General features: G+C 40.6%; 1 protein-coding gene across 24 annotated transcripts in view; it reads right to left on the bottom strand.

Annotated features, from left to right (window-relative positions):
- Positions 1–14656, bottom strand: part of LOC138619045 (neuronal cell adhesion molecule-like) — a 77970-nt gene that overhangs the window by 8838 nt on the left and 54476 nt on the right. For 7 of the 24 annotated variants that reach the window (XM_069695224.1, XM_069695223.1, XM_069695237.1 and 4 more), the window contains 23 exons: positions 14272–14465; positions 13752–13874; positions 12822–12992; positions 12204–12260; positions 11074–11185; positions 10793–10977; positions 10478–10612; positions 9516–9659; positions 9299–9410; positions 9045–9211; positions 8397–8544; positions 8111–8235; positions 7778–7807; positions 6833–6934; positions 6219–6416; positions 5845–5915; positions 5352–5577; positions 5082–5197; positions 4761–4965; positions 3753–3875; positions 3082–3258; positions 1215–1274; positions 839–958 (listed from right to left, as the gene is read on the bottom strand). In XM_069695224.1, coding sequence (XP_069551325.1) covers positions 839–958; positions 1215–1274; positions 3082–3258; positions 3753–3875; positions 4761–4965; positions 5082–5197; positions 5352–5577; positions 5845–5915; positions 6219–6416; positions 6833–6934; positions 7778–7807; positions 8111–8235; positions 8397–8544; positions 9045–9211; positions 9299–9410; positions 9516–9659; positions 10478–10612; positions 10793–10977; positions 11074–11185; positions 12204–12260; positions 12822–12992; positions 13752–13874; positions 14272–14465 — 3101 coding nt within the window. The remainder of the gene's footprint in view (positions 1–838; positions 959–1214; positions 1275–3081; positions 3259–3752; positions 3876–4760; positions 4966–5081; positions 5198–5351; positions 5578–5844; positions 5916–6218; positions 6417–6832; positions 6935–7777; positions 7808–8110; positions 8236–8396; positions 8545–9044; positions 9212–9298; positions 9411–9515; positions 9660–10477; positions 10613–10792; positions 10978–11073; positions 11186–12203; positions 12261–12821; positions 12993–13751; positions 13875–14271; positions 14466–14656) is intronic. The other 17 variants (XM_069695233.1, XM_069695234.1, XM_069695230.1 and 14 more) reach the window with 12 other exon arrangements.

The following is a 14656-nucleotide window of genomic DNA, read 5'->3' as shown; positions in this document are numbered from 1 at the left end:
GATCCCCTTGATGTATTTTCTAGCACCATACTAGGTCGAGTTTTTTCAACAGCTTACTTTCCATTCAGCGCCATCATTATATTAAAGGGTTGGTTTGTGAAGTACTTTGGTGTATACCCAAGTTCACTCAAAACGAACTGGCATCGTCATTGTGAACATGTACACACTGATAGCTCAGAGCCTGAGCAACAGTCTCACATAGCTTAGCTGTGGACTCTTTTGGTCATGTCTTCTGAATGCTGTTTAAGTTTTGACAAATTGGCAAAGATGGCTTCTTCACTTGATTTTGTTTAATTTGGTGTTGAGCTGGCAGGGCCACCGCACACACACGTGTGGTAATGGAAAAATATGAAATGTGCTGCGACTGATGATCACAAGATTATGTTTTTGATAACTAAATTTTTCTAAATTACTGGGATCTATTATGATGTTTATCCCTAATTGAATTCATGAAACAGTAGGTGTGAGAGAGCCATACTACAACCACAAAGTGTTTTTCATCCTCTCTGCAGGTGGATAAAAACAATGGGGAGCACTTCAGTCAAACTCAAATGGCATAATAAGAATGTTTGTGCTGCTTTTTATGGTGTTTGTCTATACGAGTTCCATTCAAATTGTCACGGGAAATGCACGCAGCTCTAGTCAATAACAGCACAGAGTAATTAGAAATCAAATCACAGACAGCATTGTTTGTCACATCTGGGTCTACGTTGGCAGGAGCCAGCATCAGCCTGACTGCCAATATTTCTATTCACCTGCGCAGGCCAATAATGAAGTAGGAGTCTCTTGCCACCTATGCATGCAGCTGACAGAAATACTGGTGTGTTGCTTTGCTTACTGTTTTCTACAATGTATTCTACATAAACATTTTTCTCCGGGCCCCAGTACTCCCAACTGATCAGGGCCCCGTCTTCTCCAACCAAGGAGCTAACGTTTCCGAAAGGACTCGCAGGCCGCACTGAGCACACAAGAGAAAAGACAACCATCAAGATTGGTCTGTAGATCAAAGAACAATCCAATAACTGGCAGACAAATGCTTTGCTTTAATTATAGTCCCATCACATGCTCTTAGCATGACTGAACCTACACCCTCACAGTCTTACACAATAGCATTTGCAAATCAGGACACTATACCAGCAAAAAGAAGAATACACAAAGCTAATCATAAAACTAATCAGACATGTAGTTTACTGAGATCACAGCAGAATCTGTACCCTTGTGGGGTGGACGGCGAGGAGGAGACCATGCAATGGGATGAGAGGTTTGGGTGTTCCCTGTAAACAACACGAAGAAGGGTAAAGACGGCACAACCCACTCGAGACACACAGAGACGCAAACATTTTCCACCGGCAGAGACACCACACAGACACAGGAGTCGTTATACACAGAGCACATGGATCATTGGCATGCCAAGAAAACCCTTGCCATGCAGCAGGAAAGCATCACCAGCAGCCACCATGGAAGAGGTAAGAAAGGGTCAAAGTCGCCAAAGGCACAGTAAGGGATAAAAAAAAAAAGAAAAAAAGAAAGAAAAGCAGCCGAGCACTTTGAAAAGACTCATCCAGTTTTATCACGTGGCTTTAAAAAGCCATATGTCACATGGCATCTTTATCTATGTGGCTTTGAACTTTCCCCAGCTTTGAACTTGGCCGAGCATTTTGGTGGGTTGCAGAATTTGACAGAGGCGAGTGGAAACTGCTCAAAGATGAAGAGGGCATGCTTGTGGAGGGTTATGTAGCTATGGCTGTATCTGTAAAAACAGGCATATTGCCTCGATACGCCACATCTACGTCAACCTGTGATATCAGGGCTTGCAGACAGAAACAGGACACAGAGAAACAACAGGACAGCGGTCATTATGACTGACCACCCCCCCTGACCTGTGTCACTTTGGTATCAGAGACATGTATGTGGTCGCACTGTGTAAAGTGAAAACTAATTATATAAGATGAGAGGGGTTTCATAATGGTATGAGCCATCTTGCGTAACAATGTGACTGGATCACACGTTTATGTAACTAAATATGGACACGTATGAAGAGCTTATGTTTATCATGCGATGTAAAATACAAATCATCAATAAAAATGCTATGAAATATTATGCAATATAATGTACAGTGAACATTTCACATATACAAGTCACATAACACCAATCTGATGCAACAATAGGGGTGTAATGAATGACTATTTTCCTAATCAAGTAAACTTTTTGATGAATTGAAAATATAAAATAGTGGAAGAAATGCCCATCAGAAATTTTCCCCAGGCCAAGTTCATGTCTTCAACGTGCTTTGTCTGAGCAGGTCTTCAAAACCACAAACTCTTCAATTTACAATGATATTAAACAGATAAAAGAAGTAAATTGTTACATTTGAGCAGGTACAATCTGCAAATCTTTAGCAAACTTGTTTTAAAAAATGACTTTTTTTCTAATTTGCAGTTGTCACTTGCTTTTATGTCAGCTAATCAATAAGCGGATGGGTTGTTTTTGCAGTAAATTTAAATAACAGAACACCCTACTTCACAAAGAACAGCATTTCAGAGTCAGACAAATGTTTTTTACTGTAAATGTTTTTCTAACTTTGACTGTGCATGCACAGCAGTCAGTTTGAGCTCAATGGCAGTGCAATCAAAATTAAAACACAACTCTCCTGCAGTGCACAAAAATATGTACACTGAGACTACAAAACATTAGCATACATTTAAAAAAAATAGTTTTTACTCCTCATGGATAAATACATTTACATAAGAAATATAAACTTAAAATATTAAAAGTACCTTTTTAGAATTCTTTTTTTTACCAAAAACAATTTTTCATCTTCATTCATGACCATAAAGGCAAGATAGTTGAAAACATTTGGTGAATAATGTCTGGTGTACTGGAGAGTTTTCTAGTTTTGGATGGACATCAATGCCAACCAAACATATGATTTGTAAATTAGGGGCAATTTTAGATTCCATTACTTAAATGATAATATATATATATATATATATATTATATTAATCTGATTAAATATTCATCCAGGTTTCCAGTGGAATAAACAGGAACATTATTCAGGTCATTCTGTATTCGATGACTTACCTTCGTCCACGATGGTGACAGCTTCCTGAGAAATGGCTGGGCCTGCTCCAGTGACTGTTTTGGCATTCAAATAAAACTTGTAGTATGTGCTGTACTTGAGGTGGGGCAAAGTGACTGAGGTCTCATTGGCGGTCAGGGCCAGCTCCTCCACTGGGCCCAGTTCATTGGAGTTATTGACTACAGGGGTGAAGGACGGGTGACAAGAATAATGGGATGGGGTGGAGGTTTGGGGGCAGTGAGGTAAGTTGAATAGAGATATGAAGAGGAGGAAGGGAAGGAGGAGGAGGAGGAGGAGGAAGATGAGGAGGATGAGGATGAGAATGAGGAGGAGTAGGAGGAGGAGGAGGAGGAGGAGGATGGGGTCGTAGATGGAGTGTCAATGATGAGGAAGGTGGAAACGGAAACGTTTGGAGCAAAGAGATGTAGGGTTCAGAAATAGAAGGTAAGAGTGACCAAAGTTGATTTGTTAATTTATGTTGTTGTAACTTAGGCAAAATAAAATGCTTTTACGCTAACCTTTTACTTTTACTGTTTTCTGTCTAATAATCTGAACAGAATGACAGAACAAGACATGAAAAAGAATGACATACAAAACTACAAACTACATGAAGGAAGGTGACATTCACTAGGCAAAACTCTGTTGTTGTGTTTTAGAAAATAAGAAGGCTCACCTGGCTGATATCTGAGGGTGTAGCCAGTGATGTGTCCGTTATGTTCACGAGGAGGACTCCACTCAAGGGTTAGAGAGTCCAGGTTTGGGTTAGTGACCACCAGGGAAGTGGGAGGCCCCGGCACTACAGAAAGACACAAATCATGAAACCTTACACGAAGCAACAAAGGGATATTTTACAGGAATGACTGAAGAAATGTGTCAGGCTTTTACTTAATGCAGAAAGCTTAATGTAAACAGTCCCCCTCCAGTCAGATGTTTGTTTTGCTTTTTTCTCATTCATTTGGATGTTTGACATGTTTGACCTTCACTGTGGCGAATGATGCTTATGCAACGTTTTCACATTGATCTACTCAAAAGTGTGATGAGGAAATGTACATCTTCCCATGAACACAAACCTTTCACTCAGACTTTTCAGTGAAGCAGGTGATGTATTCAGCAGTTAAATTTGAGAAATATACGGACATTCATAGATGTAACAGACAAAATATTATTCCCCGCAGAGTATTTTTATGATTTCAAATAAACCTCTGCAGAAGATATTTAATGTATCAATATCAGACTATTAGGGAGAGTCGAAATATATTATATTGTAAATTTATATTATTGTAAGGGTGACCTAATCTTAAAGTCTGTATTAGAAACATTGAGTGAAGTTTTAGGATCGAGGCAAAGCAAAAGGTCAAAAAGTTCCCTCATTGTGTGATTTTACGCTAAATCCACATAAATCAATAGTCAATATAATATATATACATGCTACATAATATGACATTTAGGCCTGACACCTGCACCAGTTAGACGTTTTTAGAAAGTAAAACTGCTAACTGGTGCAAACCCACTTTTCAAATGTTGCTTTTATGGTTGCTAATTTGCTAGCAACCGTTGTAAGAGTTGCACCAGATACTGTATGATAATGAACGTGGAAAGTAAACTCTACTAAGCAAAAAGGTCTCATATTAGAAAGAAAAAGAGACAGACAAACAAAAACCGTGTGCCTTCGCTCTCTTACCTCCCTCAGGTGTCTTGAACTGCTGGGTTGGGCTCACGGGCCCCTCCCCTTTGCCGTTATAGACCCTCACGTTGAACGAGTAGATGCTGAAGGGGTGCAGCCCGGGCAGCATGCCGTGGCTGTGGTTCCCGCTGAAGGTCAGGATGTCCTTCTCCATGTGATCAGGGTTGTGTTTGTGGAGGCTGTGCTTTCTCCAGTAATATACCTACAAGACACAGGTAATATATCTACGCTGAATGCATGTATGTTTATGTAGTGTATATATTATGGTTGGTGGGATTGGGGGACATGTTACGCTGCATGTGGTAATTCATACTGTACCTTATATCCTTTGAGATGTCCTCGTATTAAATTCACGGGCACGTGATCCCAGTGGATCTCTGCAAGAGTGCTGTTTAGGACTACAGCCTGCACATTTTCTGGAGCTGCTATTGGCACTGTACAATGAACAAGGAACACAACACAACAACAGCTAAATACAGACAGGAAACACATTGAGTAAATGTTACAGGTCACAGCCAAATGCATGACTCCAGGCTCTTGCACAGTAGTTTTTTTCTTTTAAGAGTCTACAGAGTCAGTCTCACTCACAGTCCTCTCCTGAGTAGCCGTGGGCAATAGCAGGCTCTGGTCCGGCTCCGTGGTCGTTTACAGCCTGAACTTTAAGCTCGTATGGAACAAATGTGGGTGTTCCAGACACAACAAACTGGGAGTTGTTGGCCACGGTCACTGAGGTCCAATCCAGGTCCACTGCCTTCTGCCTCCACATCACTTTATAGTGAAGACCTGGACCATTGGACTGGAAGCCTGTCAGCGGCTACAGAGGGTAAAGTTTTAAATGCAACTTACTTCTTACTTATGCAGAAAATAAGTGATAATACACAATGCTGTATAATATTTTGGCGAATGACAATGAAGAGAGATAAAAAATTAAAAAAAAAAGAACAAGAGAAAGAACATAAGAGCAGACAATTAAGAAATTGTGCTTCAAAGTACGAGGAGAGATTTGTGCGTATCACACTACTCCCCAGACTACAATAGATGCCTCAGGATTAAAGTGGTTAGCCTCATACTACTTTATTACCGTCCAGGAGATTACAAGATTGTTATGTTCTGTTCCAAATCCCCGTACACCTGTTGGGTTCTCGTCTGGAGCTGAAAAACATAAAGACAAAACGAACCATTATCCCAACACTATTCCCTGTGCCTCAGATCAACACGCTGATTTACTTCTGAGATTTATGCGCTAGCAAAAGCCGATGATTATACTGTCTTACTTAATGAGTTTAATTACAAAACCGCTTTGATTTCCTTGATGGAATCGCTGATCTTATTTTAACTTTAACAGCTGATGAATTGATTATTCATGCATAAAACACTTGATAGATGTGGAATTCATTTGCACACGAAGCTCCACATGAGGTAATCAGAAATTACACAGTCAGATAGCTGACTTACCTGCAGGGTCGGTCTTGTACATTCTGGAGGGGAAGCTGGGTCGGCTGAAACCCTCAGCGTTGAGAGCCAAAACTCTGAAGGTGTAGTGTGCGTGGGGTGACAGCTTGAGGTGAACTGTTGTCTTGGTTCCAGGGACCTCAGTAAGATTATGCCATTGACCACGATGGTGCAGTGAGTCTTCATACTGGATCAGAAACTCTGTATTTACACAAAAAAAAAGACAATTATTTTACATATCAGTTTATACACTGTCTGCAGGTATATTTGCATATCTGGAACAACTGCCCTCTGGTGTTTGCTGGATACTCAAAATACTTTTTTTTTCTTTCTTTTTTTTACAAAAGACAGGCTAGGGGATTTTTTTTTCACTGACTTTTAGACTTCATTAATGGATAATTGTGATTATAAATAACTAGAATAAGTATTACATTCACATATTTACAGTTTCTGTTCAGGAGAGTCAGGTTACACTTTAATTAAAAAAATATAAAATATTGAAGGGATACTCCTTCTTACTTATTATACTTATAATATAATAGCACAAATAGGTTCAATAAGGTGCATGTACACATAACACCCACACAGAAAGTCTGCCGAACAACACACACACATACTCTGAGTCGGACTGTTATGTTCGTCCCCAGGGGTCCAAGTGAGCTGAACACTCCTCTTTTTCTGGTCTGTCAGCTCGAGGTCAGTTGGGGGGTCAGGTCGCTCTGGGAGAAATACAGCAGAGGCAGCACCATCAACATATCTGCCAGCACTGACTTCATTTTAGAGTTACACAGTATTAACAGTCCATGCCATGACAAGATGAAGCAAAAAAAAAAAAAAAAGAGGATATCTCGGCTATGTTAAATTGTTTCTTTGATAGTAGAATCATTATAAATGCCAAGTTTGTTGATTTAACCAAGCATACATTTTAGTGACTCCTTTATTTAGTTTCATGTTCCATTTGACAATGTTATTTGGCGTCCATGCACATAAACATGCACACAAATGTGCACACAAACATGCACACAAATTCAGGCAGTTCATCATGCATATGAAATGACTGATGCTCAACTTGAACGTCTTCCATAATCACTCTGCATGAAATCGAGTCTCAGGCTCACTAGAAAGGCTAAATTGATGCTCATGTTTTGGAACTGTAATGATAAAGTGAAATGCATGCTTGGAATAAATGAGTGATGAGGAAGTGGTGCGTTTGAAAATATCCCAAGTGATGTGATGAGGAGATGTCTGCTTTGCAAATTGTCTTTGCATTCGAGCGTGAATGAAAATTTCTTCCCCCTTTGCCTAAATGTTTCCGCCAGTAAAAATATACAACTTATTTCAAAAAGGTCATGAAAAAACACTTTACAGACAGAACAAATCAATGCTGGTCAGTCAAAATGAAAAGAGAAGCAGCACAGTGCGCTGTGATTGTAAAAAAAAAAAAAAAAAAAAAAAAGAATCTTCAGGACAAAACATGCTGCACTAAACAGAAACATTCAACAAATACCACAAGCCCATGTCAGCAGAGCACATCTGGGTGCTCATGTGTGCTGCAGTTTTACCGTAGACAACAGCTGGTGTTGGCGTGCCCTCTGCCAGTTAGGAGGACAGGAGTGAAATAGGGAGTTTAGTGGTCAGTCCGCCACAAAAAAACAAAAAAGATTATCTGGCTCGCTAGGAAGGCAACGATCAAATATTCATGCTGCTGACAGGATATCTGACTAAATCTGCTCTCACACACAAGGCAATTAACCTTGAAGGGCAATCTGCTGTGTGCATTATTGAACAGATGCACTTTTCTAAGAAGACCCGAGATGAAGAAAGGTTACATTTTAATAATTTGTGAGTTTGTTTCATGAGTCAGTGACATTGAGCTTCTGCGAAGCATTACATACCGACAACGGTGAGCTCAGCGCTGGCTGAGTCGTTGTCCAGAGTGGTGTTCATGATGCACGTGTACACCCCCGCATCATTCTCTGTCACATCAGTGATGGTGAGGCTGTCAGAGTCTACAATTAATCTGTAATAAAAAGAAAAAGTCAAAAACAAGAACAACAAAGAGATATACGGCAAATACGTGTTGAGAAACCTTTTTTTAAGGTCAGATACTGACTGGTAGCATCTGATCCAAAATCACAAAGAAAGAAAGTGAGACATCTCCAAACACTAAACACCTCTGACCTCTCATCATCGGGCAACTCCCCGTCGTCTTTGAGCCAGGTCATGGTGGGGATGAGGGAGGGGTCGTGTTTCACTTTGCACTCAAACACCACAGACCTGCCTCTCTGGACCACTTTGTACTCCGGCTGCTTCACGATTCTAGTGGGCTCTGATGGGGGTTAGGGACCGTAAAAACGTAATAATACATTAAATCGTCAAAGCACAGACGCCTCATCAGTATTCTATGTTACAAGTTTGAAAAATTGCTCAACTGGAAGTGATTAGTGTGTTAAATGTTAAAAACTGACTGACATACTGTATACTCATTTAAAGCTACCAAAATAATGATAAAATTGCCGAATTCGTGATTAACAAATTTAACTTACACTTTAACAGCTTCTTGAACTTGCATGTGACAGTTAAAGGTATCTACATGTCTTTGCACAATGTTTATGTTAAACTGTAATGCATTTAATACACATGCAAAGCAAGATAACAAAGTATTTCAAGTTTTTTTCATATTTTTAGGCTTGTTGAAGCTCACTTAAGTTTTCAAACTGTTCAAACAAACAGTGGACAAACATCCCACAGTAATGGCCAGCCCTGAGTGTTAGTATTTATGTATGCACTCCAATAATTTCAGGATCTTCAGAAAAGAAACAGTCTCACCTTTAACCTCCAGGTAGACGTGATTCTCATAAATACCAAGGGAGTTTCTGGCAGCGCAGGTGTATTTGCCACTATTTTGGGCTTGAGCCACATTAATCTCTAAAGTCCCGTTGTCATGCACGAAGTACGGGTCTCCATCTAGGGTGCTGGACCGACTGTCTTTAAACCTGTGGCACAGAGACGACCGCTTTGAGCTTTTGAAGGAACATAACACAACACTTTCAACACTCTCTGTTGAAGGTTCATTAACTCACCATGTAATTTTCGGGATGGGTGATCCAAAGGACGAGCAGTCTATTAGGGCTTTTGAATTTGTGATGACCTGGTAGACTTTGTTGGCCTCTGTCAGCACTCTGGGTGGCTCCGCTGCAGTGAAGCAGGAGCAATTATTGCAATGTTATTACCTTCCAGAAATCGATGTAAATGGAAAATGGTATTCGAATACAAATGGATCTTGAGTAATGAACTTACAGAGGACATTGACAAAGGCGTTGGACAGGAGGTAACCGTAGTCGTTCGAGACATTACACTGGTACACAGCACTAGATCCAGTCTGTACATCAGTGAAAATGATGGTGTCATCTTCCACCTTTCTGCTCAGATCCTTGGGGGAATCTATGAATGTATAAGAGGGTTACAGATATAACTATGGCTCTGTGAATTGTAAAAGATTCTTGTAGAGAGGAATCTGAGGGGGCCAATGAGCTGACTGATGCAACTGAATCTTTGTAGGATGAAGTACTTACATGTGCAAGACAGATAACTTTTCATTTTGGCGACAATTAATTCATCCCAAACCGTAGTTAAAGGAACGGTTTGACATTTTTGGAACTATGCTCATTATTAGCATAATTTAGTCAGTATCTGGTTTAGCTTAGTTTAACACGGATATTGGAAATGGGTGAAAACAGAAAGCATAGCTCTGGTAAAGGTAAGAAATTCCACCTACCAAGCTGTGTCAAGCTTGTTATTAAACACATTATGTCTCATTAGTTTTAAAAAATGAGAAAAGCAACAAAAAGTAACCAACAAGTTGTGGTTTGCACAGGAGGTTATGTGTGGGCACGAGTCCTTGGTTGACCACAGTGAAATCATGGAGTCACAGTCAGAAGAACTTTTGTCAAGAAAGCCCCAAAATGTTTAACTACTCCTTTAAGAGTCGAAGAGAAAAGTAAACACTGATGCAGTTAAGAAGTTTGTAAAATAGAAAAAAGGAGATTTGGAGAAGAACATCTTTATAATCCTTACAGGAATTTGTTTAAGAAAGATGTTGTTTTGGTATTGGTATCTTCACTTATATGATTCAAACAAACAGCCCAAAGGGCAGGAAATTCTAGGCAGAATAATGGCATCTGCAAAATATATATATCTACTCAAGAAAACCTATTTTTAAAGCAGCGTGAGTTTCAGTCAGAGGAATAGGTTGCACTTACTCTCTATGGGAATGCCGTTCATAGCCCAGCTGATGGAGGGCTTGGGTGTGCCGCTGGCCCTGCAGGTCAGCACACCGTTTTCTCCTGGAGCTAGAACAAGGTTCCTAGGAGCGCCGCTGATCCAATATGGAGCAGCTGAAAGTAGAACAGAGTGCAGCAGCAGGCTGGAGAATTAATCACTGAACACACTGCACTGTTGGCATCTGTGCATAAATCAATTATGAGTAGGAGGGAGAGGGAGAAGCAGAAAGAAGAAGTGCCTGTGCTGCCACACAGCGGATGGCCTGATGGGATACTGAGCCTTTCATCACACACCTTTGACCGCCACATGGATGGTGTGGTGCACGGTGCCAAGCTGGTTCCTGGCTTTGCAGCGGTAATCTCCTGCGTCCGATTCAGACACATTCACAATGCGCAGGGTCTTGTTGTAGTGCAGGAAGGATGTGCGCATGGCAGGGAGATCACCGCTCACTTTGGACCACAAAATCTCAGGGGTCGGCCTGGATTAAAAGGAAAGAGACAAAGAGTGATGATGGCACTCAAGCAGGTGGGCACTCGAGGCATTCAGGACTGTAATGTTGGATTCTTTGACTTACAGTCCTTCAGCGATGCACTCCATCTCCAGTATGTGCCCTCTCAACACCATCTTGGAGCTGGAGGAGCCAGATGGGATGAGGAAGATTGGCCTCCTCTCATCCACGGGAGCTTCTGTGGTTGCGCACACACACACACACACACACACACACACACACACACACACACAATTACCGTCTCTTCTGCCATCAGACCATAACAGGGAGAAGATCCCTTTCAAATCATACTCACTAACCACCCTTCACTGTACACTGTGTGGTAATCAAACCTCTGTTGGTCTGTAAATCACCGTAAAGTAATTTAATTGCAGACCAACTCCCATATATTATAGTTAGATGTAAATTTGATCACCATGTTGTGTTTTACTGTGGGTGTTTATTGCAAATGAATTGCCCTCGTAGTAACAAAGACTAAAATTGACTGAATTTAGAAAAAGAGAAATGGAAAAACTGCTTTCTGCTACTGAATCGGCAATTTAACTGGCAACAGAGTCATTTTTTAAACTAATAATTTATAAATATTTTAAGCAATGAGAAAAGAAGTGAGATAAAAATGATTGGCGAGAGAGAGATTAGCAAATTGGTAGAATACAAAGATTGTAAAATAGACGCCGCACATTTGAAAGAGGAAAGACAAATAAAACCTTGTCTTTAAGAAGTTCATATTCATTATTCTTCACGTATTAAGATTAGATCTAAATTAGTTTAAATTATTACTTAAATCTGTATTTAATTGATATGTAGCTTTTACAAAGCTCCATTCTAATTTTCAAAATGTTACATGTTGAAGTTACAGAACCAGTTCAGTTTATAAAGAAATCATCATGCAATGATAATTGAGGCAGTTCATAAGAGAAGGTAAAGAGTTATTAAAAGGGTTTTGATTGGATAGAGCAGGAGTGACAGGGGAATCAACTTGAATCTTGGGTTTGAGGGTTAGAGGGTTAACTACAATACCGAGCGCTATGTTGGGGATAAACACTAGAGGGTGCCAGTTCTCACCACGAAATAAACCAGTGAAGTTGGAAAGAAGCCTCAGGGTTGTTAGGTTGAAGGGTTAGTGCTACTGGGTAAGAGCTAGAGTTTAGAGCTCTACATTGGGGGGATAAGCACTAGGGGGTGCCAAAACTCACCACTAAATAAATCAGTGTCATTGTAAAAAGCTGCCACTGTGTCATTGATTGCATCCACTGTAACACAACAGAAAGATCACACACGCCACAAGTTGAAATCATCATGACAACAACAATAAAAAAAAAAACATGCTTTCACAACTTAACAAAACAGTGTTCAAAATTAAAAAACCAACAGAACAAAACTTCACATGACTCAAATGTCAGAGATGATGAATAATTGTCATAAAAATGTAGTGGAAACAGCCTGTCGTCATGTCAACTGCAAATGCTGGACTGAGTGAGAGCATTCTTTGTTGCTGGTGGAGAATGTGTGTACAGAACGTCTCACAGAAGAGATAGTGAACGCCTGCCTGGCAGATAGTACAGAGAATCCTGACAACTCTGACAATATGTCTTTTCAGTGGGATGACGACCGCTGGCGTCTCTGAGGATGGGATCAGAGATAGGAAATGCCGTTTTCCTCCTACGCAACGAAGCTAGCCCACACCACTGTAAATGAACTGCCTCCAATGTACACACATCACACATAAACACTGCCACTCTCTGTTCGTCGCAGTCATGCTTGCTCATTACACCTTCAGTGGATTTCAGTATCACACACAAAGTCCGACTTACGGTTCAGGACCCTGACGGTGATGGGCTGTTTCTGCTGGATGGTCTGCGTGTGGGGGAAGCGGGCGTAGCAGATGTAGTCATTCCTGGAGTCCTCTTTGCGAACATTGGAGAAGTATAGGTCTCCGTTCAGGGACTGGGACACCCTCTTGCCTTGAGGCAGCCTCTGAAAGTCTGAAACAAACAGTACATTTACATAACAGTTACATTAATATGCAGAGACTGTTTGAGAGAAGTTCAACTGAAATGGTACATTGAATGGATGAACTGTCAACTGTGAATCAAAGTGTCTATGATATGTGTATGCTAATATTCTACACCATAAGGTCCAATCTGTTGCACTAGGTAGTGTGTGTTTATACATTTTGGTTCAACAACCTTAAATATTCACATTTTTGCTGACAACTTTCAAATAAAATATGTTCCTGCTGTTCAGGACAGCCATCAGTTTCTATTCATTTCTGCACAGTACAAGAATCAATTAACCAGCCATACTAACTTCGTACGTCTACAGACTTTATAATCGCGATTTAAATTGTAGAAATTAATAGAAATCGAGCCGTCTGTGGCTCAGATGGTAGATGGTTGTCCATCAGTCAAAGAGGTTTGGGTTCGAGTCCTTGGGCAAGACACTGAACCCTGAATTGCTCCTGATGGCAAGGGAGCACCTTGCATGGCAGCTCCTTTGGTGTGTCAATGTGTGTGTCAATGGGAAACAGTGTTAAGTGCTTTGAGACCACTAAGGTGATGAAGCTATATAAAAGGAGATCATTTAGCATTCAATAGATACATTCAATAGACACATGATACAACATTAGACAAGTAGTGAATGGGTGAAACAACTATCACCGTATGTTAACTGAAATATTTATTCTAAGACAGCAGACACATAATGTTACCACCAGGACACATTCATGAAATTGAATGGCTCACTATTGTCCATCCAGAAAATGATGGGAGGAGGTAGGCCAGCAGGGGGTCGACACGGCAGCATCAAGGAAACGCCTTCCTGAACCACGATTGGCTTGACTCTCTCCTTCGACCACAAGGGGGACCCTGGATTGGTCGGAGAAGGAAACGCACGTCAGTGGACGAGAAGTGTTACGATTCAACACGAAATCTGGGCTGCTAATGGACTGTCGCTGACGTGATGACAGAGTCGACGAGGCAAGATGAGAGGGATGATGCCTGACTGAATTACAATATTCTACAGGGAAGATACACAGGGATGTTCAGCTCTATCTGCTATTGTGTTCTGCAAAACGAAACATGCATCTTTCTACATGCAACCTTTACCTTCCAGGAGTGCTCTTAAGATGGAAAATTTGACTTAATTGTTAGAAAAAGAAAAGAAAGGAGTTGATTTTCATATGATGCGAGATATGCCTGGTATTAGTGAAGTGGAAGAAAAGAAAAGTGACTTAGAAGAAACTATAAACCAGACTGCACTTACTGGACTGTCGCACGACTACATTGTTGGAAACAGCAGTTCCATGTTTGTTCCTTGCTGTGCACTGGTAAACTCCCTCGTAATGCTCGGCTTTCTCTCTGCTGATATCCACCACCAGAGTTCCAGAGTGGGACCTCATGTTCACGTTAGGGTCCTTTTCAGTGTCAAAGTGCGTCCCATTTCTTGTCCAGGAGAAACTGAGGAAAAAGCCAACCAGTGTCATAACAATGTGGTGAGTATTCGCTGACTACAAATTGTGTTATGATAATCCTATAACTGTATTTAAATCTAATAAAGGAAATTTACAAAAATGTAAAAATTAAATCAGCTACTTAGTAGCAGTCATAAACATGAGCACAAAATTTTATGTCTGAATTTTCCTAAAACT

The sequence above is a fragment of the Brachyistius frenatus genome, unplaced genomic scaffold (genome assembly GCF_029030835.1).
Source record: "Brachyistius frenatus isolate BFR_SWC_R1_liver_20210118 unplaced genomic scaffold, ASM2903083v1 Contig_19, whole genome shotgun sequence".
NCBI lineage: Eukaryota > Metazoa > Chordata > Actinopteri > Embiotocidae > Brachyistius > Brachyistius frenatus.
Note: the sequence above shows the minus strand (reverse complement) of the source record. Positions and strands in the feature narration are given on the sequence as shown.